The 23544-nt window shown below is 38.3% G+C and overlaps 1 protein-coding gene across 1 annotated transcript; it reads left to right on the top strand.

Annotated features, from left to right (window-relative positions):
* Positions 1-18590: 18590 nt before the first annotated feature.
* Positions 18591-20837, top strand: LOC124913348 (zinc finger protein JAGGED-like). The gene is made up of 4 exons (XM_047453939.1): positions 18591-18597; positions 19021-19170; positions 19390-19507; positions 20218-20837. The coding sequence occupies exons 1-4, from the start codon at positions 18591-18593 to the stop codon at positions 20588-20590; spliced, it is 648 nt and encodes a 215-aa protein (XP_047309895.1). The 3' UTR covers positions 20591-20837.
* The last annotated feature ends 2707 nt before the right edge of the window (positions 20838-23544 follow it).

Here is a 23544-nt window from a genome sequence, read left to right on the forward strand (position 1 = left end):
GAATCACCTTCAAGGTGTTCTTGATTTGGTAACCATAACTCTCAAGTTTTCTCTCTTTAATGTCTAGTGTTAATTTTTATGAAATTGTTAGGATCTAGATCGCCGCTGGTGGACCGGGGGTTGGACCGGTTAGCGGTTCTCACTCGTAGGGTGGTGGTAAATCCGGTTAGAGATTAACATCGGGGTTTCAATACTACACAACCTGTCACAAACCCTTGAACTAGGTTCAAGCGCGGAAGAGGTTTGCTTTCAAGTTGAAGCGGCACGCTTGTATGATAGGCACGGTCGGTTTCGGATGATGGAGATTTGGAAATGGTGGGTCGGTTTCGGTAATCTGGAAATTCGGTATGGTTAGTGTAGAGTCGGTTTGGAGCGGTGTAGTTAAGTTAATAGGTTAGACAATGAAGCCGACAGAAAGTAAATAGCAAGACAGATTTTATGGATGTTCGGAGATAAAACTCCTACGTCACCCCTTCCTCTCGAAACCGCGAGAAGGATATTCACTAAGGAATACAAGTACAGGCCGATCGAGACTTATTTCCTGCTCGATAACACTCTTACAATTTACACCGAAATTGTAAAACACACTTTAACTTTCAACACTTAGGCTTTCTAGAACAACACACTCTTATCACTTGTAGTAAATGCTCTTAATATCTCAATATCACATTGTTGTCTCTTAATGTCCCGCTTAAGTCACTGCATTTACTCTTCTTCAGCTACCTCCTTTTATAGGTGAAATATGCCAACGGTCATATTTCACTTCCTTGAATCTGATTGGCTGAGCAGCGGTGCAGTGATTCAGTGTTTCAGAGGTTCAGACCTGCGGTCGTTTCCTCAGACCTGATGATCAACCTCAGACCTGGTGTTCTGTCTCAGACCTGCCGGTCTGTAAGACAAACCTGCCGGGTTTGTCTTTTACTTGATGTAGTCACTGTCTGTTGGACAGTTGTCTGTACTTGGAAGATTTCCTTTCTGTCTTATCCCGAAGTGGAAGGATCCGGTAGTACTGTCTTCTGCAGCCTACAGTCTTTCTTCAGACTTGCATGAATATGGAAGTGTTCAGTCTGTTCCTTTGGTATTGTTCTCAACAGATACCCGAATTGTCTTCTTGTACTGGTCGGTCATTTGACTTGGCCGAATGTCTTTTGGTAGTGATGTAACCGGACTTCTTCCGGTTATTCTTGTCTTGTGGATGATCGGCTGTTTGATGATTCCGGTTTTGAGCTTTGGCCGATCCTTTCTTTGTGCGGTCACGTTCCGAATATTCTTGATCGGTTTAGTAGCTTGACCGATTGGTTTTCTTTAGTCGGTTCTCTTGTTCATCCGGTCCGGTTCCTTGTTCCTGCATGAGAAGTTTATTTAAGTTAGGTTTATTTGAACCGGTCTGAATTTATCTAACAATTTCTCCCTTTTTGATTATTTTATTTAAAATTATCAAAATCATGTAAGTTTGCAACCGTAGGCCGGTTGTTTTGTTTGTCCGGTTTTTGAAAAAGACTTAGAGAATTTTTCGAAAAATTTTGAGAGAAAATTTTGAGAAAAGTTTTGGAAGAGTCTTTATCTTTTATCTAACAATTTCTCCCTTTTTGATTATTTTATTTAAAATTATCAAAACTAAGTAGAAATGCAAAATAAGGCCGGATTCAAAAATAACTTTATATATTTATATATAGATGACCGGAAAAGACAAAATATATAGAAATACTAAGGCCAATAAGAAAAGAAGGATAGTCCCTATTCAGAGTCCGTGAAATCATAGACGCTCTTCTTTTTCTTCGGTTGCTGTTGCCCGGTCAGTTCGGAAGATCGTCGCCTTTTAGACCGGGACCGCAGTTGTTCTTCGACTTCATCTTCGATTTGATCATCCTGCTCCGAAGTACTTGGGATGACCGGTTCAGAGACCTCTCTGAGCAGTTCGGCAATCTGAACTTTCTTAAGGGCCTCCTTTTTAGGAGCTTCCCTCTTCCGCTTTTTCGGCGCTGAGGCGGAGGCGGCCGCCTTCTTCTTCTTCTCGTTTTCCTTTGCATAGGCTTCCAGCCTCCGTTCCTCCCTTTCCAACCGTTCAGCATCCTCTGCTGCTAGAGCGGCCACTTTTTCGGCAAACCCTGGAAATATGGCCTCTCCTCTTTTAATTCGCGCGACTTCCACTTCCGCTTCGGTCAGTTGAGACGATCGCGGTGCCTCTTTATCTTTGCTAACTTCGGCGTCCAGCGCATCCTGGACCCTCTTAGCTACTTGAGCATCAGCCGCTACAGCCGCGTCGTCTGCGTTCACTTTAGCCCTTAAAATTTCGGCCATCTGTTCAGAAAGTGCCTTTACTTCGGCCACGAGACTCTCGATTGTCTTCTCGAGTTCAGAGACCCGGTTAAGTGTCGTGTCGACCCGTTCGAAGTCTTTCTTTAAATCGGAGGTCACATCCTCCAGAGTTGCGGTTCGCTGAGCCCATTTATCGCGCTCACCGGCCTCTTCCCACAGACCGTTGCCGAGTTCTGAGAGTCGTTCTTGATTTTTTCCAGAAGCAGCCTTGTCACGTCGGTGAACTTCAGGGCCGAATCAACAATTCTGTTGGATCTATCCTTGAATGGTTGAAGCTCGAACACGTTGTGTTCTTGTATGCGGTCATCGATCCGTTCCGATATGGATGCTTCAAGCTTTTGAAGTCGGTCCTCAACCCATTCTTTAGCAGCCCATTCTTTAGTAAGGTCTGAGGTGGTGACTTCCGGTGGTGGGGGAGGTGATTGCTCTGTGAGATTTGAATCGGCTCTTTCACTGGATTCTATCGGTGCAACATTCTCTTTTGGAAGTTCTAATGGTGCCGCATTCTCCAAGATCGGTGCCGTATTCTCCATTGGAGGTGTTGGACAGTTAACCGGAAACTTTTCGATTACGGGAGCAATATAGACCGGTACTTGCATTCGGCTGCATATCGTTTCCAGCCGCTCGATTTCTTGAATTATTTCCCTTTTGCCTTTTTCAAGCCTTGTTAACACCCGCGGCGCGACGGTGTCCACCGATCCCGTTTTGTTAAGCTCTTCCTTAATTTTCCGGATGCGCTTTCTTAGTTTCCGATGTTGGATCCTCGGTAACAGGAGACAGGTTCGGCTTTGTACCTCTTGAATTGTGTTGGATTTTGTGAGGCTCATCATCAGGTCCTCTACTTCCTCCAATCTGTCGATGCATTGCTTTTCCGTGTGGCCCGGTAGGATTTCTCTATATGGTGTACCGAACCGGTGCTCATGCCACTCCAAGTATATCTCTTCAACGTCTTCTGCTCGCTTGTTGACGCCCTGAAGGATTTTCTGGGCTAATCTATCGGCCTCTGCTTCTTCGGCCTCCTCCCTCTCCGTGTCGTATCCTTCATCATCGGCTTCTTTATCAACCTCTTCTCCACCACCCTCTTCTCTATCCTCGGTGGTCTCAGGGTTGGTGTTTGGTTCGGCATCGTTTGGACTCCGAGCCGAATGATCGACGTCATTGACCGTTCTATCATCGGTCCTCTCCGTGTCGGTTTGCGCAGAGGCCCACTCCTCATCTTCTATTTATTGTGGTGGGTCGGAGAAGGTTATCTTTTCTTTTCCTTTGCCTACGGTCTTTGGTTTGGCCGGGGCATCTTTCTTTGCGGCTTTCTTCTTTCGACCACCTGTGGAGCTGGGGGTCGGCTGTGTCCTTTCAAGGAATTGCCTTGATCTGATGAGGCAGCGTTTTGCTACCGCAACGCCGGGACCGATGTTGAGATTTAAATGGAGGAATATCTTACCGAGAGGCACGGCGTATCCCCACGACCGGGTTGAATCCAGTTTCACCATATCCATGAGGTTGCTGAACACCGATCTTGCCCAGTTGATCTCTTTACCCTCCATCAGACCGATTAGCATCTTGATTTTGTCCCTTGTGAGGTTGTTGAGGTTTCCTCCCCTTGCCAGGATCGCCCTTGTAAAGATGTCACATATCGGGATATACTCCGGCCTTAGCATTTGTTTGCTCCCGGATGTTTTGATCGGCTCATTAGATGCCGATAGAATGTAGCAAGCCGATTCAAAGATGTCCTGGTCTATTTCTGTCGTTGCATCCTGGCCGGTTGTTGGAAGACGCAGGCTTTCGGCCACCAATTCTTCGGTGAGCTCTATTCGGGAACCGCATACAGTCGCAGTGATCTTGTCGTAGGCGATTGTTGCGGTATTGAAAACTTTTCGACCGCATCTTTGTAAATGACGTGAGGACCGCCGAGGAAATATTCCAGACCGGTTTTGATTACCCGGTCAATAATTGCTTTCGCCTCGGTCGTACCATTCAGCCGGATTTCCTCGAAATCCACCTGAGAGTAGAGTCTGAACAACGCCGAATCACGACCCATGTTAAAGAGTTTGAGAAAGTGAGAAAGTACCGCTTCAATGAGTTTTAGAGAGCTTAGAGAGAGAAAGTGGATTCGCGTGAGAATGAAATAAAATGACCGAAGGCCCCTTTTATAGATGCGGTTTGGAAGCCCAACCGTCCCATCAATAATGGGCGGGAATTTTCCCTCCAAAATGGAAAAGGCGCCAAACTATGGGCGGTAAAACAAGAAGAGGTGGGCGGCAAATTTGAGTGGGAGATTTCCCTCCAAAATCCTTTACTTATGTCATTGATGACGCACTCTTCTTCTAGAAACCGATTGATGATGCGGTTTCGAAGTCTAACCGGACATTTTGAGTGAACAGTTTTAAGCAGATTTCAAGTGGCCGGATGAGAACGCGGTTATAGTTTGAAGATGTTAACCGGTTACTTAGATAAATGTTCAAAGAATTGAGAAGACACGGTCATTTAAACTGAAATGATATTAAAATTCAAGAAATAACAGAGAAAGGAAACCGATTATAGGATTCGTTACAGAAACAATGTAAAGTATAGCCTATTCAAAAGACATTCTCCAGATTCGGTCTATTGCCGAATCCCTGTCGAGGATGTTTGAAGAGGAAGCCGGTGTGCCCGGTCCGAATTCTGGTCGGTTCCTAAGAATCAGCTTGCTGATATGCGGTGCATAACCGAGCCCCTTCTTGGTCAGCACCATATTCTTTAGGTTTTCCCATATGACCGTTGACCAGTTGATGGCCGATTTGCAAAGAATGTGGGTCATGATGTTGTAGGTATTCCTAGAGTACCGTTGATTAGGTGATTGACACAGAATCGACCGGGTCACGATTTCGAGCAGTAGCTGACCGTGACTAGTAATTTGGGTTTTTGGCCCAAAGTTTTCCACCGGAAAAGGGTTGGCCGACAGGTATTGCGCGGTTTCAAATCCCGCAAGGTCCTGAATAGGAGGAAAGTCAGAGAAACCTTCAGTGGGTAGACCGAATAGTGAGGCAAATTCAACCTCGTCGATCCAGAACGTATGGTCTCTGACAGTGGAGACAATGTACTTTCCCCTGATGCAGGTGCTTCGAAAGAAGGCCTTGACATCGTCTAGAAGAATAGGACCGGCCTTTTCAAAAACGGTTGAAGACCGGTTTAAACGAGAGAGTCATACATGAATTTCTGCTTAGTGGTACAGTCCCTTATGCTCGTGCAAGAGTTGAAATCGATGCATAGGAAGTTTCCCAGAGTTCTGCTCGGCATGATTTCGGTATTGAGAGAGACGAAATTCAAGAGTATCAGATGTGATCTTGTGTTTTCGGATGTGATGAAATGAGTAGAGGATGGCTCCTTATATAGGATCGGTTTTGGAGGGAAAATCTGAGCATTGATGGTCAATTTTGTTTTATTAAGGAAAAGAATCTTTACCTTTTCAAGGCGCATGGGGAAGTGGCAAATTGCAAAGCCCTAGGTAAATGTTAGTTGGTAAGTAACCAGATTAGTTGGATTTTAAATGTGCGGGTGGTTGGGGGTTATCTCATTGATTGGAATTATCTCATTAAATGCACTTGAACATGACCGAGATTAATTAGATGGATGCCGAAAATAACAGAGACAATGCCGAAAATGGAATACAGGAACGATGAAGAAAACATGAAATCAAGAAAGACACAAGTAAAGCCGAAAGAAACATAGAAGAGGCCGAAACGATCAAACTTGAGTTGGTTAAAAATACACCCGGTGCATGAAGCAAAACGACCGGGTGCAGGAAGGAGTGACTCATGGTGCATAGGGGTTGACATCACCGTTGTGGCGGTTTCTTCTCCTCCAGGCCCTCTCGAACCGCCTATAAAATGGGTCGGTTACTTCTTTGGTGAGCACCTGAGCTTGGTTTAAACCTTCACCGGGATAGGTTGGGACTCCAAGCTCCACAAGGAGGCTGCTTAGTTGGGGAATTAAACCAACTGATCGGATGTCGACCATCCAAGTAAGGATGTCGAAAAGCACCCTAGACCAGTTTACCGGTGTGCCGGTAATTATAGATGCCATCATGTTGAAGTTAGAGACACTGTAGGTGTTTGTGACGTCTCTACCAAAGATGCTCTTACCGAGCTCATCATTTAGAAGCTGATATTCAGATCTCAGACGTGATTTTGCTCCGTGATCTTCAACTGGTTCGTCAGACCGGGAAAAGGCGATGGATACCTCGGCCTTTACATCTGCCGGAATGTCTAGATCAGTTATCCCGTGCCTTGGCAGGCTAAGACACCGCGCAAAGTCCCGTTCTGTGAAATCAAAGATAATGCCTCCCACTTTGGATTGAATGTGGGTTTCAAAGTGGGGGATGCCCCTAAACACCTTTGTGTGGTAGAAGAATTCCAAAACGAATTCCGGATAGATGGTATGTTTGTCATCTAGGAAACACTGAAGGCCGGTTTCCTCAAGAGACTTGATCATCTTATATATCTCATATTGATCTGTGGTTGAGCAGGATTAAAAATCAACCTGAAGGATGTTTGGAAACTGAGACATTTTTGCCTTAGTGAGAGGATATTCTTTTGTCTTGTGAGTGTTGTGGTGAATGTTGGTTTCACTTAAATACTATTTTAGGGACTATCCTATTGTCCAGGCATTAAATGAGATGACATGTATTAACCGCAGGATAAGAGATTTTGCATGAAATAGGCAGGTTTGCAGTTCTAGGTGTCGGTCATAGGCCTGAACTGTGAAAGATATCAAAAGATCTTCACGTCTTTTTAGGCGCGACCTGTTTTACTTTGAAAGGGTAATGTTGCATAGCAGATATCCTGAATCCCTGATAACTATTCCTCTTGTGTTTAAAATTCAAATAATCTAGGGTAACCTACTTCCGAACCGGTCAGGTATCAGTTGTTCATCCCGATGCGGTTATTTAGTGCATGCACCAAGTAGCCGGTCGGTTTACTCTATCTGATTAACTGGGCGGTTCTTCCACAGACACCCTGAAGATTCGAAATTCAACAGCTTAGGAAGAATTACCGGTCTTGTCTGTCTGAACCGGTTTCCCCTTAAGCATCCTTTGGAAGGATTTGGCTAATGTCGGTTAAGCCGAGAGTAAGCCTGAATTGAGAAAACTTAGCTTCCTGTAGCGGCTTTGTGAAGATATCGGCTACTTGTTGATCGGTCGGTACGTATTCCAGCCGGATATGCTTCAGCGTGACATGCTCCCGGATGAAGTGATGCCTTATGTCGATGTGCTTGGTTCTGGAGTGGAGAACCGGATTGTAGGTGATCGCTATGGCACTCGTGTTGTCACAGAAGATCGGGGACTCTTCGGCTATGACACCGAAGTCCTTCAGCTGCTGTTGGATCCAGAGGAGTTGAGAACAGCAACTTCCGGCCGCCAAGTATTCAGCCTCTGCAGTGGATGTGGCCACAGATGTCTGCTTCTTGCTGTGCCATGAAACGAGCCGGTCACCAAGGAACTGACATGTTCCGCTGGTGCTTTTTCTGTCAATCTTACACCCTTCATAATCTGCATCTGAGTAACTTGTTAGATTGAAGGACGGTCCTTTGGGTACCACAGACCGACATCAGGTGTGCCCTTTAGATACTTCAGTATCCTCTTTGCGGCTGTGTAATGGGATTGCTTTGGATTTGCTTGAAATCTCCCACAAACACCAACTGCAAACAGGATGTCCGGTCTACTCGCTGTCAGGTACAGTAGGGAACCGATCATGCCCCGGTATGCAATCTGGTCTACCGATTGGCCCTCATCATCTCTGTCCAATTTAATGGATGAACTCATTGGAGTAGCTGCCGAGGAGCAGGTGTCCATACCGAATTTCTTTAGCAGCTCCTTGGTATATTTAGGTTGACTGATGAAAGTTCCTTCTTCGAGTAGTTTGACCTGAAGACCTAGGAAGAAACTTAATTCTCCCATCATACTCATCTCAAACTTGTCAGTCATCATTTTTGAAAACTTGTCACATAGCTTAGGATCGGTGGAACCGGAAATAATGTCATCTACATAGATTTGAACAAGCAGGATATGTTCCTTCTTTTCAAATTTGAACAGTGTTTTATCCACCGAACCGATGGTGAAATCATGTTTTAATAGAAATGCGGTTAGCGTATCATACCAGGCTCTAGGTGTTTGCTTTAGACCGTATAAAGCTTTATTTAGCCGGTATACATGGTTTGGAAATGCAGCGTTTTTTAAGCCGGGTGGTTGTTCAACATACACTTCTTCACGTAGGTCACCGTTCAGAAATGCACTTTTAACATCCATTTGAAAAACTTTAAAGTTTTTGAAAGCTGCAAAAGCTAGAAAAATCCTAATGGCTTCAATCCTGGCTACAGGAGCAAATGATTCTTCAAAGTCAATGCCTTCTTCCTATTTGTAACCTTGAGCCACTAATCTGGCTTTGTTCCTCGTGACCAAACCGTCCTCATTGAGTTTGTTTCTGAATACCCATCTTGTTCCTATGACCGATTGATCTTTCGGTCTGGGAACTAAGTACCAGACTTTACTACTCTCGAACTGGTTTAGCTCTTCTTGCATTCCCAAGATCCAATCCGGATCTGACAATGCTTCATCTATTCTTTTCGGTTCAATCTGGGATATGAAAGCAGAGTTAAAATATCCTTCCAGAAGTTGACTCCTAGTTCGAACAGGTTCTGAAGGGTCACCTATAATTTGCTCAGGAGGATGTTTACTGTTTCTTCTGAGATTCAGTTCAGGGATGTCTACCAAATTACCGTTAACTTGACCAAGGCTAGACATGTAGGTAGGCTGAACGAGATTGTCAGACCGACCGACTTCCTCGGATTGGACCGAAGTGTCAGCTTCCTGTTGTGGAACAGCTTGATCCGGCTGGGTATCAGTATTACCCATTTGGTCATGGACAAACCGCCTGAAGACCGGAGCCTCATCTTCACTATTAGAATGAATATCATTATTTTCCAATCTGTTGTGTAGATCAAAGCATGAAGCAGTGTTGCTTTCAACCAATTCATCGAAAACAACGTGAATTGTTTCATCCATGGTTGCAGTTCTATTATTATATACTCTATATGCTTTACTTACTGCCGAGTACCCTAGCATGATGCCGGTATCGGTTTTTGCATCAAAAACGGTGAGTTGGGTTTTACCATTTATATGAATGTAACATTTACAACCGAAAATCCTGAGGTACTTGAGTTTGGGAACTCTGTTAAAATAAACCTCATACGGTGTTTTGTTGTGAAATCTGTTTATTAAAGAGCGGTTTTGTGTATAGCATGCAGTGTTGATAGCCTCAGCCCAAAATTTCTAAGCAATGCCGGAGTCGGCTATCATGGACCGTGCGGCTTCCTTGAGAGTCCGGTTTCTTCTCTCGGCCAGGCCATTTTGTTGAGGAGTCCTAGCACTAGACAACTCGTGTCTAATGCCGGATTCATCAAGGTATGCAGTTAATGTACTATTGGTAAATTCGGTACCTCGATCACTTCGAATGCTATTAATGCGAGTTGATTTTTCATTTTGCAAACGCTTAAGAAGTGTGATCAGGTTTGATACAGTTTCACGTTTAGATGGTAGAAATATTACCCATGTATATCTAGAATAATCATCAATAACTACCATGGTGTAGAGCATACCTCCTAGGCTAATGACCAGAATTGGTCCAAATAAATCCATATGAAGAAGGTCTAAGCATCGGCTAGATTGAATGTTTCCTTTACTCTTAAAAGATGACCTAGTTTGTTTACCCATTTGACATGCTGAACAAACCTTATCCTGGTTAAATACTATGTCAGGAATACCTTCAACTAGCTTTTTACCACGAATGTAGTTTAAGGTTTTCATGTTTAGATGGTTTAGTCTCTTATGCCACAGCCAGGTTTGATCAGTCTTAGCTATCATGCATATAGGATATTCTACTCTAGTTTTCCAGTCTACCTTGTAAATGTTACCTATCCTATTTCCGGTTAGTAGTACGATACCTTGAGAGTTCTTAACTAAGCATGCATGTTTAAGGAATTCTACCGTGTATCCTGCATCACACATCTGACTAATGCTAAGTAGGTTAAAACTTAAATTTTCAACTAAAAGTACGTTATCAATAGTTAGGTTACCATGGACAATCTTACCCTTGCCCACAGTTTTACCTTTTGAGTTGTCACCGAAGGTGATTAGAGCACCGGTTGCTGTTCTGATATCGGTTAACAAATTGCTGTTTCCGGTCATGTGCCTGGAGCAACCGCTGTCCAAGAACCATTCGGAGTTTCCTAGCCGTTTCTTTGGGTCCTGCAAAATGTACATATTTACAACTGTTTGGTACCCACATTTACTTGGGTCCACATGCGATTAGTCCCTTGGGTACCCAAACTTTGATAAACCGGACGGTCTTCTTTGCTAGGGTTTTAACTGTCCTTTTGGCACTCGGTCTCGTGTATTTCGGTTTTCCTTCAAATGTCCTAAATGGTGATGGTCTTTGGTTCGGTGATCTATGGTTTGACCTACGGGGTTCAGGAAAGGCTTTCTTATATCTGAGGATTTCGGCTTTTCTTTTCACCGGGTCAAGCCATGAATCGGTTGGACCAACATAATCGTATTTTAGCTTCTCTTCCCTATAGTATGCGGTCTCCTCTTCTTCAGCTGTCCAGGTGCTCTTAAGAAATTTTATAAAAGGAAGGTTTCCTTTTGTAAGCCTTGCTTTCTCTATGGGTTTTCGGTCTTTAGAGTTATTCTCTGTGTATCCTAGGCCACGCTTACAACGAGGATGCCTATAGTGTTTATTCATATTCTTTACTATATCGCTAGATCTCTTATAGGCGGCCATCTTATATTGAAGTCTAGCATTTTCTTCCTTGGTTAGTTCTCTAGTCGGTTCACTAGGTTGTTTGGTCTTAGGATCTAACTCGGTTTCTATAGTATGGGTATCATCAGATTGTATGACCTCCGGTTCGGTTATGATGGGTACCTATGATTCAGTCGGAATGGGTATTATGGGATCGATTCTGATGTTGAGGTGCTTATGTAACATGGTCAATAGGTTCTTATATTCTTCTACCATGTCATTTAATGCATTGTATAACTCATCTTTAGTAAATTTCTCACAAGGAGAGTCGAATACCTGTTCTTCATTTGCCATGAGGCACGTGAGTTCATCGTCGCTGTCACTGTGAGCCCATAGACTTCCTCCATCGTCGGCTATCAGTGCTTTCGGTACCTCATTTCCTTCACCGGTTTGTTGATAATTGTTTCTGTCATTTTGATAGTCCGGTTTCTGGGTATCCCTCCTCGGTTTCCTGCATTCCCACTTAAAGTGTCCCAAACAGTTACAGTTATAGCATCTTATATTGGATTTGTCACCATAGTAGTTGTTTGTCGGTTGGCTCCTCTTCATGAACCTCCCAAACTTCTGTGCAAGCATTGCCATGGCATCCTCAGTAAATTGTTCGGCTGTTCTGATCGGTGCGGGTGCAGGAACCGGTGCCGGTGCAGGTGTAGGAGCAGGTGCAGCCGGTTCTGTAGATGTGATTAGTGCTCTGGTTGATGTTGAAGCCGAGACTTCCTCTTCAGTTCTGGATCTCATCTCGAACTCGTATGCCTTTAGATCTTCGAATACGTCGTATAGTTTCATCTTACGTAGGCTCTTTGACTCCCTCATTACCATCGTTTTTATGTCCCAAGCACTTGGAAGGGATCTCAAAGCTTTCATAACTACCTCTTTGTTCTCATACTTCTTGCCCAGAGTTGCTAGTTCATCTAACACACCAGTGAACCGGTCACTGTATTCCTTCATAGATTCTCCTGGTTTCATTTTGATGCTTTCGAATTTCTGTGTGGCCATCATTATTTTGTTCTCCCTTGTTCTTTCATTTCCTTCAAAGATCTGGATAACCGTGTTCCATGTCTCCTTCGCGGTTTTGCAATCTCTGATCTTGCAATATGTGTTTCTGTCTATGCTGTTGGAGATCCGGTTTCTTGCATGGTTGTCCAGATTGTTCCTTCTCCTATCTTCAGCCGTCCATTCCTTTCTATCTTTGTCAATAATTATCGGTCCTTCGGTCAGAATGGATTCCATTTCATCATCCAAGGTGACTAGGTGCAGGTGCATGCGTGCCTTCTAGTTGGCAAAGTCATCACCTTCTAGCATTGGAGGCCTATCCTGATACATGCTTGCTTGAGTATTGAAACTAACTGCTCTGATACCAATTGTTAGGATCTAGATCGCCGCTGGTGGACCGGGGGTTGGACCGGTTAGCGGTTCTCACTCGTAGGGTGGTGGTTAATCCGGTTAGAGATTAACACCGGGGTTTCAATACTACACAACCTGTCACAAACCCTTGAACTAGGTTCAAGCGCGGAAGAGGTTTGCTTTCAGGTTGAAGCGGCACGCTTGTATGATAGGCACGGTCGGTTTCGGATGATGGAGATTTGGAAATGGTGGGTCGGTTTCGGTAATCTGGAAATTCGGTATGGTTAGTGTAGAGTCGGTTTGGAGCGGTGTAGTTAAGTTAATCGGTTAGACAATGAAGCCGGCAGAAAGTAAATAGCAAGACAGATTTTATGGATGTTCGGAGATAAAACTCCTACGTCACCCCTTCCTCTCGAAACCGCGAGAAGGATATTCACTAAGGAATACAAGTACAAGCCGATCGAGACTTATTTCCTGCTCGATAACACTCTTACAATTTACACCGAAATTGTAAAACACACTTTAACTTTCAACACTTAGGCTTTCTAGAACAGCACACTCTTATCACTTGTAGTAAATGCTCTTAATATCTCAATATCACACTGTTGTCTCTTAATGTCCCGCTTAAGTCACTGCATTTACTCTTCTTCAGCTACCTCCTTTTATAGGTGAAATATACCAACGGTCATATTTCACTTCCTTGAATCTGATTTGCTGAGCAGCGGTGCAGTGATTCAGTGTTTCTGAGGTTCAGACCTGCGGTCGTTTCCTCAGACCTGATGATCAACCTCAGACCTGGTGTTCTGTCTCAGACCTGCCGGTCTGTAAGACAAACCTGTCGGGTTTGTCTTTTACTTGATGTAGTCACTGTCTGTTGGACAGTTGTCTGTACTTGGAAGATTTCCTTTCTGTCTTATCCCGAAGTGGAAGGATCCGGTAGTACTGTCTTCTGCAGCCTACAATCTTTCCTCAGACTTGCATGAATATGGAAGTGTTCAGTCTGTTCCTTTGGTATCGTTCTCAACAGATACCCGAATTGTCTTCTTGTACTGGTCGGTCATTTGACTTGGCCGAATGTCTTTTGGTAGTGATGTAACCGGACTTCTTCCGGTTATTCTTGTCTTGTGGATGATCGGCTGTTTGATGATTCCGGTTTTGAGCTTTGGCCGATCCTTTCTTTGTGCGGTCACGTTCCGAATATTCTTGATCGGTTTAGTAGCTTGACCGATTGGTTTTCTTTAGTCGGTTCTCTTGTTCATCCGGTCCGGTTCCTTGTTCCTGCATGGGAAGTTTATTTAAGTTAGGTTTATTTGAACCGGTCTGAATTTATCTAACAGAAATGATCCAACGTCTTCCCTCAATTGATGAGGTTATTCCTTTAAATACCCCTTGAACATGGGAATTCTTGGGAATTTTAAATTTTAATATTGGCTCAACCGGTAACTCACTCACTGGGTCATTTAGGGATGAGTTCGAGTTTATCTTAGTTGAGGCCAAGACCTATGTCGCGGTAACACGTTCATCTTGATTCTCTAATTTAAAATAGGTCAAATTATGGAGTGTGGACTAAGTTATGCATTTTAAAACTCAAGCCTAATTTGAGTTTTTGGTTTCAGCACACGTTAATCAACTAAAACTTCAAATGGTTGTAACTTTTAACTCAGATCAACATTGAGGCTGAACTAGGAAACATTAAAAAGGTATTGATGTTGGAATCATGTTTCTTTTTTCCAAGAAGTTTGAATAGTATGGCGCATGGGCGACCTAGCGTGGGATGTGGGTCGAGTTGTGAGTGGTTCTTGTTATCAAAATGAATTCCAAGTCAATTTTCTTTTCAATGGTAGCTCACTTGCACCAAATGGTCTAGTGAGTACAAATATATGATTTTTGAAAGTCACACCAAACTTTAGTTCTCCCCTGGATTGAAGTTGGTGTACTTGCATTAGGTTGTCAACTTATGTAGACCAAATTAGCCATCGAATAAAGACTCGTGACCAGTTTCGTTCAATCGGTCTGTGTCTTAGATTTTCAACCATAAGAAGAAATCCAAATTTGAGGCTCTATGACTCAATTTATGAATTTCTAATTGTGAACATGTTAGGTTTTATCCCCCTTCGATCACATTGTTTTGTTCCGCCAATTTCCAATAGTTAAGAGCTTTAATTTGATTTTTGATTAAACGGGCCTTGTAAAGAATTCTTTGAGCTTTCTAAAACATCTAAAATTATCCAATTCCATTAGTATAGCTATTTGGATGAATTTTCAAATTTGTTGATACTTTGATGATTTTCCTTTAACATATAATGCCAAAACGGGTATTTTTGGGTCCTTTTCAAATAAGGCATGTGTCTAGCATCATCATGATGTCATTCTCTTATTTGTAACTCTTTAGACTTGCGAGAGTTCCATCGTTGAGTCGGACTTAATCCGACCTATTTGACTCGGTTTTGACACTTTTCCCTTTTGGAAACCTTTTATACAAAATCGTAAACAACAATATTATACTTAAATTCATAATTTTTCGAACTGCTTAATCTGAACATACCAAGTCTCCTTAATTCTAAATTTTTATAAAAAAATGTTGTTTGGGTGCAAGAACAAGCTTGAAAATATGCGTTATGTACATTTTCTACAACAACAATATTATACTCAAATATATATTTCTGAAAATGTCAATCACAAGTTATGCGATCATCTAACGCTCGAGTATTTTTAGAATCTGGCATTTGGACCGCTAATCAACGGTCGTTCTAAGTCAATTCTGAAAAGTATTTTTAATTTTTTTTTCTTTCCCGGTCCAATAGTCAAGTATGATAACCGAATTAGACCGAGAACGTTTATTTAATTTTGGGGTGTAAAAATTGTTGTCTATACCTATAATATATTTTGTCTCATTATATTCATTTAAGGGCAAGGAGACCACTATTCTCTTTTGTTTTGCCAACATTCACCACATCTTTGTGTTACAACATGGTGCAATTCTTAATTGGGAGAGAATATAATTAGATCATTGTTCTAAAAAGCATAAAAAGACCAGTCTTAATTAGTTAATGGCAAGGTGCTCCCATAACAAAGCAGGATAGTTTTTGTTTAATATTTATAATTATGGAGAACTATAAAGACATTTCACAGTTATGCCCCCACTTTTCATTCCAATATTGTCCAAACCTTGTGTTTATCAATATAATGGCCTTTCCATTCCCTCTTCTAGCTAGACCTTATGTGTTGATATATAATGGTTATGTGATCCCATATTCTAGTCTACCGGCAATAATATGTGAATAATATTAGCCTCGTTGAGGTGAATAATAAGTGAATATCATTAGCCTCGTTTAACAAATCATGTCACAAGTTCCGCTCGCATAGTTAATTATTTGATGTGTTTATAGGCTATTTGTTTAACCCACGAGGATTATTCGTATTCCGAATGAGAGATGCATAACCGAACGTTCTAAAAAATATATATAATGGGTCTGTCTCACATCAAAAACTAATTTGATATATATAAAAAAGAGAAATGATTAGGGGAAGAAATTTAAAAGAGAAAATGAGAGAATGACACTACGTAATCTGATTGCCTGAAATAATAATAAAATTTATCTCTTTACTCTCTCTATTTATCTTTTCATTCTCTCACTTATCCTCTCCACCAATTACTCTACCCCTATCATTCCACACAAAAAATTATATCACGTCATTTTCATTTCAACAATCAAACTACAAATTTCACTAATTAAAATATTAAAATGTCAATACTTTATTTTAATAAATTTAAATTTATTGAATAATAAAAATTGTAAAAATTCAAATAACATCATTAAAAATTCAAATAACATCAAATAATTTTTTCTTTTGTTATTACAAAATTCAAAGAAATTCTCATGAAACTCCAAAGGCTTGAACATCCATGCAAATTAAATAACACTAGTAAAAGTTGCAGCTTTAATTTGTACTATATTTGTGGTTGATATAACAAGTTTTGTCGAGTTAAGGCACATCTTGGAAGATGGAGAATAAATTGAAATTAATTTTTCTCAAATAATTCTTTTACTTGTAAAGAGGATTTTATATCTAAAGTAAGCTAGCATCCAACTCATAAAATACTTAGAGGGGAGATTTGATTTGAGGATTTATATATGATTAATCTCTTTATTTATTTTCCTCAATAAATATAAATTGTGTTTTAAGCTTATTTACATAGAAAAGAAACTATGGAGTTGACCATCTTCAACTTAAAAATATATTTTTAAACTTATAATATAGTAAATATCATGTGAACAGTAATTTATCTCTAATAAAAAAACTTATTCTCAAGTTAAAAAAAAATTCTTAAAATATTAATTTTCAAAATAAATTTTTAATTTTTTCAATACTTTTTATATATTAATAAAGTTTGTAAATTAAAATCTAATATTTTTAATAATCTTGATAGAAATGGTGCTAAATTATCATATTATTAATCTTATTTTTATTATTTGTCGTTTATTTTTATTATTTAACTTGTATATTTAATTATTTTGTGAGATTTAATTTTCATTTTTTAGTATTTAGATTAGTAATTTGAACTTGAATGGATTATTAATTTTTTATTTTTTATATCATTGTGTTTTATTTCAATAAAATTGGTTGGTTATTTTTTAGTTTTTTTTATTAATGTTGTTCATTATAATGAATTTATAAATTTATAATATGTGAAATAATATATGATAAAAACAAAAAATTAAACCTATAATAAATTAAATAGAAAAAACTAACATATATGATAAATTAGAGGATCAATTTATAATCTAAAATATATTTTGTATATATAATCATCTAAACGGAAATATGGGTTTATAAGATAGAAAATGGTGCAAACTAAATTTTGCGTTTGGGTTTTGGAGATAGTTTAAGTGTGGGCAGGAGATGGTCTTAATCCTTACTCCATGAGATCTTGGTAGATGTGGGAACAAGAGACACCTAATTCTCTCTCTAACTAAACCAAAACTGAAGCTTGAAGCATCTCTCATTTTCGAAGTCACGAGACCGTCCCACTGCTTCTTGTTGTTTTGTGCGTGCATTTCTCAGAAAGAGAGAGAAAAAGAAAAAGAAAAAGAAAGAGAGATGTGTGCAGACGGAGTTTATTGGCAGAGAGAAACTGATAGAGAACTTTCAACCCACTTTTTTCAACTTTTTTATTCTTTTTTTTTTCCTCTTCTTGACCATACCTCCAACTAGGCACTAGCCTTAATCTCTTTATATATATTGTGCAGTTCGTAACTGAAAGTCTGATAAATTTTCATCTGAAACATTTAATCACATCCTCTTATCTCTCCTTTTATTTATTTAGTTCACTTGTCTTTCTTTGTCGGTAATATGTAGGTTTTTCCAACACTCAATTATATACTTGTTTTATCATCATACAAACAACATTCGTTAAATATTTTTGCAGGAGATCAGAAGGAAATCCTTTGGACCTCAACAACTTACCCGATGATTATCCAAGAGAGATCAGTACTAGTAAACAAGTTATTCATGTCGACACCTCTTCATCTGCCGGTACATTTAAATAAATTGCTCATTTTTTTAACAAATTAAGAATAATTATATAGGGTTAGTTTTGTGGGGAATTCATTACTAGTGGTAGAGCACACAATAACTTATTTCTTATATATACGGTTAGTTTTATTTTGCTTATTGACTAACTTGGAGTTTATTCACAATGCTCTTTGCTGAGTGTATTTGATGGAGCAAATTTGCAACAAAACAAAAGTGAGGCCTGTTTGATTAAGCTTATTCGTATGATGCCATTGTGTTTGATTAAGCTTATATTCACCGTTGTGGAAAATAAACTTGATTTCAGTTTCCTTAACTGATTTGAATATTCTTCTCTCCTCCTTCCTCCATATTTCATGGTTCTGCAACGAATAATTAAGTTATTACAATAGTTTGAATAAATAACATATTTCTAATAAGCTGAATCAAATGTGCGTAAATTATATTTACAAATAAGTTAAAAATAACTCTAAATAAGTTGCACCCATCAAATTAAACCAAGTTTTGGGTTTAGTTTAATTTTTCCTTTTTAAATGACATTTTCATGAAATAGATGCCATGGCAGGTGACCATAACAGACTTTAAAGATTGAAATTAATGAGGTTCCTTATAGGAATTTGAATAGGAAACCTATGGACGACCCATCATTTCAAATTCTGCTTTTGAGTTGGAAACCCTACTAAAGTAGAGTTATAGAGAGAGAGAAAAATGCATGCGGTTGTGGAACAAAAGAAAACTTATAACACTTTTGTTCAGGTTGTGAATAGTCTCACATCACATTCATGTTTTAGGGACGGGTTAGTTTGATTGATTCAGCATTATTTGGATTATTTGAAAATAATATTATTTGATATAAAAATGGGTTCATTGGATTAAGAAAAGAATGATGAATGATATGGAAAAATTCTTAATACCTTTTTAAGTCAATTTATTTTGTATAACCCAATATTATATATTACTCAATAAAATCATAATATATTGGGTGTAGTTGTAGGATCAGGAGGGGGCTATAGGAAAAAGAAGAGTAGCTGCGGAAAAGACTATGAATCTGCTGGGAAAGTCTATGAATGCAGGTTTTGTTCCCTCAAGTTTTGCAAGTCTCAAGCTCTCGGTGGACACATGAACCGCCATCGTCAAGGCAAACTCCATCTCTCTCTCTCTCTAATACTCTTTCTTGGATTTCTCATCATGAAGTTAATTAATTAGGCGTAGTCATGTCAAATGGATATGTCCCTAGTATTCTATGTTGGGAATTTGTTAGGTTTGTGTCATTTTGATGTTTATTATTATTTGATTTGATGTACTTAAAAATATATTTTTATTCAAAAAATTAAAAAAGAAGAATAACCCTGGATTTGGTTTGATTTGATTTATCATGAATTAGAAAGGGAGACAGAGACTCTTAATAAGGCTCGTCAACTGGTCTTTGGAGCTGATAGCTTTTCGCCGTCTCAGTCTTCTCTTCAACATTTAGGGTAAGCAAAAGTTCCTCTACTTTTTTTTCACCTTTTCTCTATTTCTCAAGGTTTATCATTTATGAGTTAGATCTTCTTCCATATTAGTTATTTAAGAGTTTTTTTTAGGTTTTGTCCAAAATTAAATTTTGTTTAATGATAAAATAAGTTATTTGGGGTTTTAATTTGTTAACTTTAGTATAACATACTTTTGTATTTATAATTTAGTTTTTATAAAGATAAATAAGAGTGTTTTAGTATTGTAACTAATCAAATGAGTGATTTAATTTTTAGAACAAAATTTTGTGATTAAAGAAAATATAAAAAAATTTTAAAAATTCTAAAATAATTAAAAAAAAATCACATCTAAATTGAACTCTTATATATGTATGCATGTAGACCAGAGAGTATATATATATATATATATATATATATATATATATATATATATATATATATATATATATATATATATTGGTGTAGAAATTAATATTTGAATAAGAAATTGTACCATACTAATTGTTCTAGACATTCAAAGTGTTATAAATTCAACAACTCTTTAAAACTCACTTGATATCTTAAATATCAATATATATATTATCATTAGTGGCATATAATATAGTAATATTTTTTTGAACCTCTGGATAAGTATAACATTTTGAACATATATGTCAAAGTATTGACTCAAAAATGAAATCTGATGAATATATTTACATGTATGAATTTGGCAGAGGACAAACAATTCCACATGGAGGCTTGAGCTATCACCAAACAGTAGGCAACATAGCAACATCTGATCCAACAGTACTGGTCCCCTTTAGATCACCATTATATCCTCCATCTAGGCTTATCTCTACTGGTTCATCATCATCAACCCTAATTCCTTCTCCTCCATCTAATTCGCTATTCGTCTCAACATATCCATCTCATTATCATAATCATCAGTGGGCCGCTAATGAATATTATATGGGTCATGTTATTTCTTCTGGAGCAAACCCTATCTACGGAGTACACGAAGATGGGTGTCACTACACTTGCATCGGCGCTCCAGTTGGCCAATCGTTTCTTCATGGCTCTGGATCGGAACGAGGGCATCGGGACTAGAGGTGGGACCGGTCAAGTATCAATTATGATCAAAAGGAGTTTGAAATTTAATTTGCAAAGGATCTTTTTTCTGGGGAAACAGCTTTTCAGCTGGTCATGTATTTGTTGGATGTGGGGTACAATACAAATGCAAGATCTGGCTTTAAACTAAGTGTGAAAACTAAGTTCAATTCCAACTGAATGTCCACATTCTCTCCTTCATTCTACTTTCTTAACTTTTTTTTTACTATTTGCATGTTTTTCTTCTTATCCTCTTTTTGTGCTTTTTTTTGCTACATTCTCTCTCTCATGTCTGATAGGAACCGAGGCATAAAGTAAAACAGAAAGTATGTAGTTGAGCAAAGTGAACTTCCCCTTTTCATTTATCTTTCTATTGAAAATTTGAATTTAACCTAATATTTCTTTTTTACTGTCGATTTCAGAGGCACTCAAATTTAAATCTCCTTTTGTTTTTGTAAAATAATCCAGGGTTATTTTGAAATGAATTGGATGTTTTAAAAGAGTATTACTATTTTGAAATAATAAAATCATTGCATTAATTATATGTATTTGACAAGGTATCAAACTCATAATAAAAAGCTTAAGTAAAATATTAATTATTTATAAATTAAAAAAATTATTACCCAAAAAATATAAGTCAACTAAAAAAACACTTAAAAAGAAAATAAGGTAAAAAAAATATTATAAAAATAAATCTTAAACGATGCAGGACAATAAAAAAAATTAAAAAATTAATAAGAGATGTATTATAATTTGTATATCCCAATTTCAACCTATTTGAAACGATCTAAAAATAAAAAAAAAATATATATATATATATAAGAAGACACAAATTTATAGTGACTTACTTAAAAGAGTTACGTCCACTTAAGTTGTCACCGGATTTCATTATGAAAAGAAGGCATACAAAATTTTGTATCACAATGTTTATCTTTTTAGAATTATTTTATCTTTATTTAACCCTTAACAATAATATATTTATAAGGTAAACATTCAAGTAATAAAACTTAAATCTAAACACAAACCTAAACAAAAACTCAATAAATGCTAATTAACTTTTTAAAGCTTATTATAAATGTAGGATTAATAACTTGACAATCTTCTACTTGGAGACTAACTTCATATTCTATCAACTAGTAGCAGCTCTCTATCTCGTGTCTTAACGAAGAAGGCTAACTGAAGTTGCGCAAAATTTCGGTTTCTCATTTGTCACAACAACATAAACTGACTCGCAACTAAAAAGAGCAATAATTTTCTAGAATTTTGAAACCCAACTAATTGTAGTACCTCCTAGAGAATAGATATACTATTTTGTATTTTTCCTACTATCAACATCACCACCATTGTCAGCATTAACATATTTTTCTAAACCCATACTAGACTTTCGAAAACAAAAAACGAGACCTAGACTCCTATTAAGTATTGTAGTATCCACTTTACTACTTTCTAATGATGTCTACTTGGGTTGCTCATGAATATACTAATAATTCCCATTGCATGTAATATGTTTGGTCGTGTGCAAACTATCGCATACATAATACAACCAATAATAAAGAAAAATTAAACGATGGCCATATTATTTTTCTCATCCTCTATTGAAGATGACTAATCTTTGGATAGTCTAAAATGACTAACTAAGGTGTAGTATTTGGTTTGTATCGTACAAGTTAAATGTAATAAAATTTTTCCTAACATATTATTCTTGTGAAATCTTGAGAACTTCTTTATTTCTGAAAATTCTAATCCCAAGGATTTATGTTAAAGCACCCAAATCCTTCATTGTAAACTTCTCAGATAACTCATTCTTTAGATTGTTAATCTTATAAAAGTTTGCTCAAACAATCACCATGTCATCAACGTAGAGGAGCATAATAATATAATATTTATCTAATATCTTGATATAGCAACAATGATCATCTTCACACCTCATAAAGTTTTTATCCTTCATAAAACTATCAAATTTCCTGTACCATTATCTTGTAGCCTTTTTCAAACCATACAAACTCTTCTGAAACTTACACATAAGATCATTTTTTCCTTTAATTTCAATGTTTTGTGCTTGTCGCATATAAATCTCTTCATCCAAAACACTGTGAAGAATTTTTTTTTGACATCCATTTATTTAAGATAATGGTCTTCATTCACAATCAAACTCAAAAGAGTTCTAATTATCATAAATTTGACCATTAGAGAGATGATCCCATCGACCTTGCTAACAGATTAGAAGCGACAAGTCTTGAGTCTGTGGGTGAGGATGAAGTTCTGGATAAACGGATTTCGTTGTCTGATCTTGTGGTTGATCCGGTTGAAATCCAACTAGACGTTCAAAATCCTGTTCAAAAAAACGTTGAGAGTTCGGACGTCGCGGAGCCATCTGGTCAGATGACTAATCCTTTGGGACCAAACTTCAGATGGAACAAGAACCATCCACCATAATTGATTATCGGAAATCATAACTCTCCTCGTAGGACAAGACGTCAATTGATGGATAAAATGGACAATTCTCCCTTTATTTCTCAAATTGAATCCAAGAAAATTGGTGAAGCAGTGCTTGATCCAGATTGTGGATCAATGTTATGCAGGAGAAGTTAAACCAATTTGTGAGAAATAAAGTGTGGCATCTAACTCCAAGACCGAATGATCAGTCAATCATTGGAACAAGATGGGTCTTTAGATACAAGCTCAGTGAAGATGGCCTAGTTATTAAAAGTAAAGTCCGATAAGTTGCTCAAGGATACATACAGGAGGAAGGCATCGACTTTGATGAGTCATTTGCACTTGTAGCTAGATTCGAGACAATTAGAATCTTCCTGACTTATGCATCATTTAAGAACTTTAAAGTTTTTCAAATGGATGTGAAAAGTGCATTTTAAATGGTAGACTAAATTAAGATGTCTATGTTGAGCAACCACATGGTTTTATAGATAATACTTTACCAAATTATGTTTTTAAAC

Source organism: Impatiens glandulifera, chromosome 8, assembly GCF_907164915.1.
Source record: "Impatiens glandulifera chromosome 8, dImpGla2.1, whole genome shotgun sequence".
Lineage (NCBI taxonomy): Eukaryota > Viridiplantae > Streptophyta > Magnoliopsida > Ericales > Balsaminaceae > Impatiens > Impatiens glandulifera.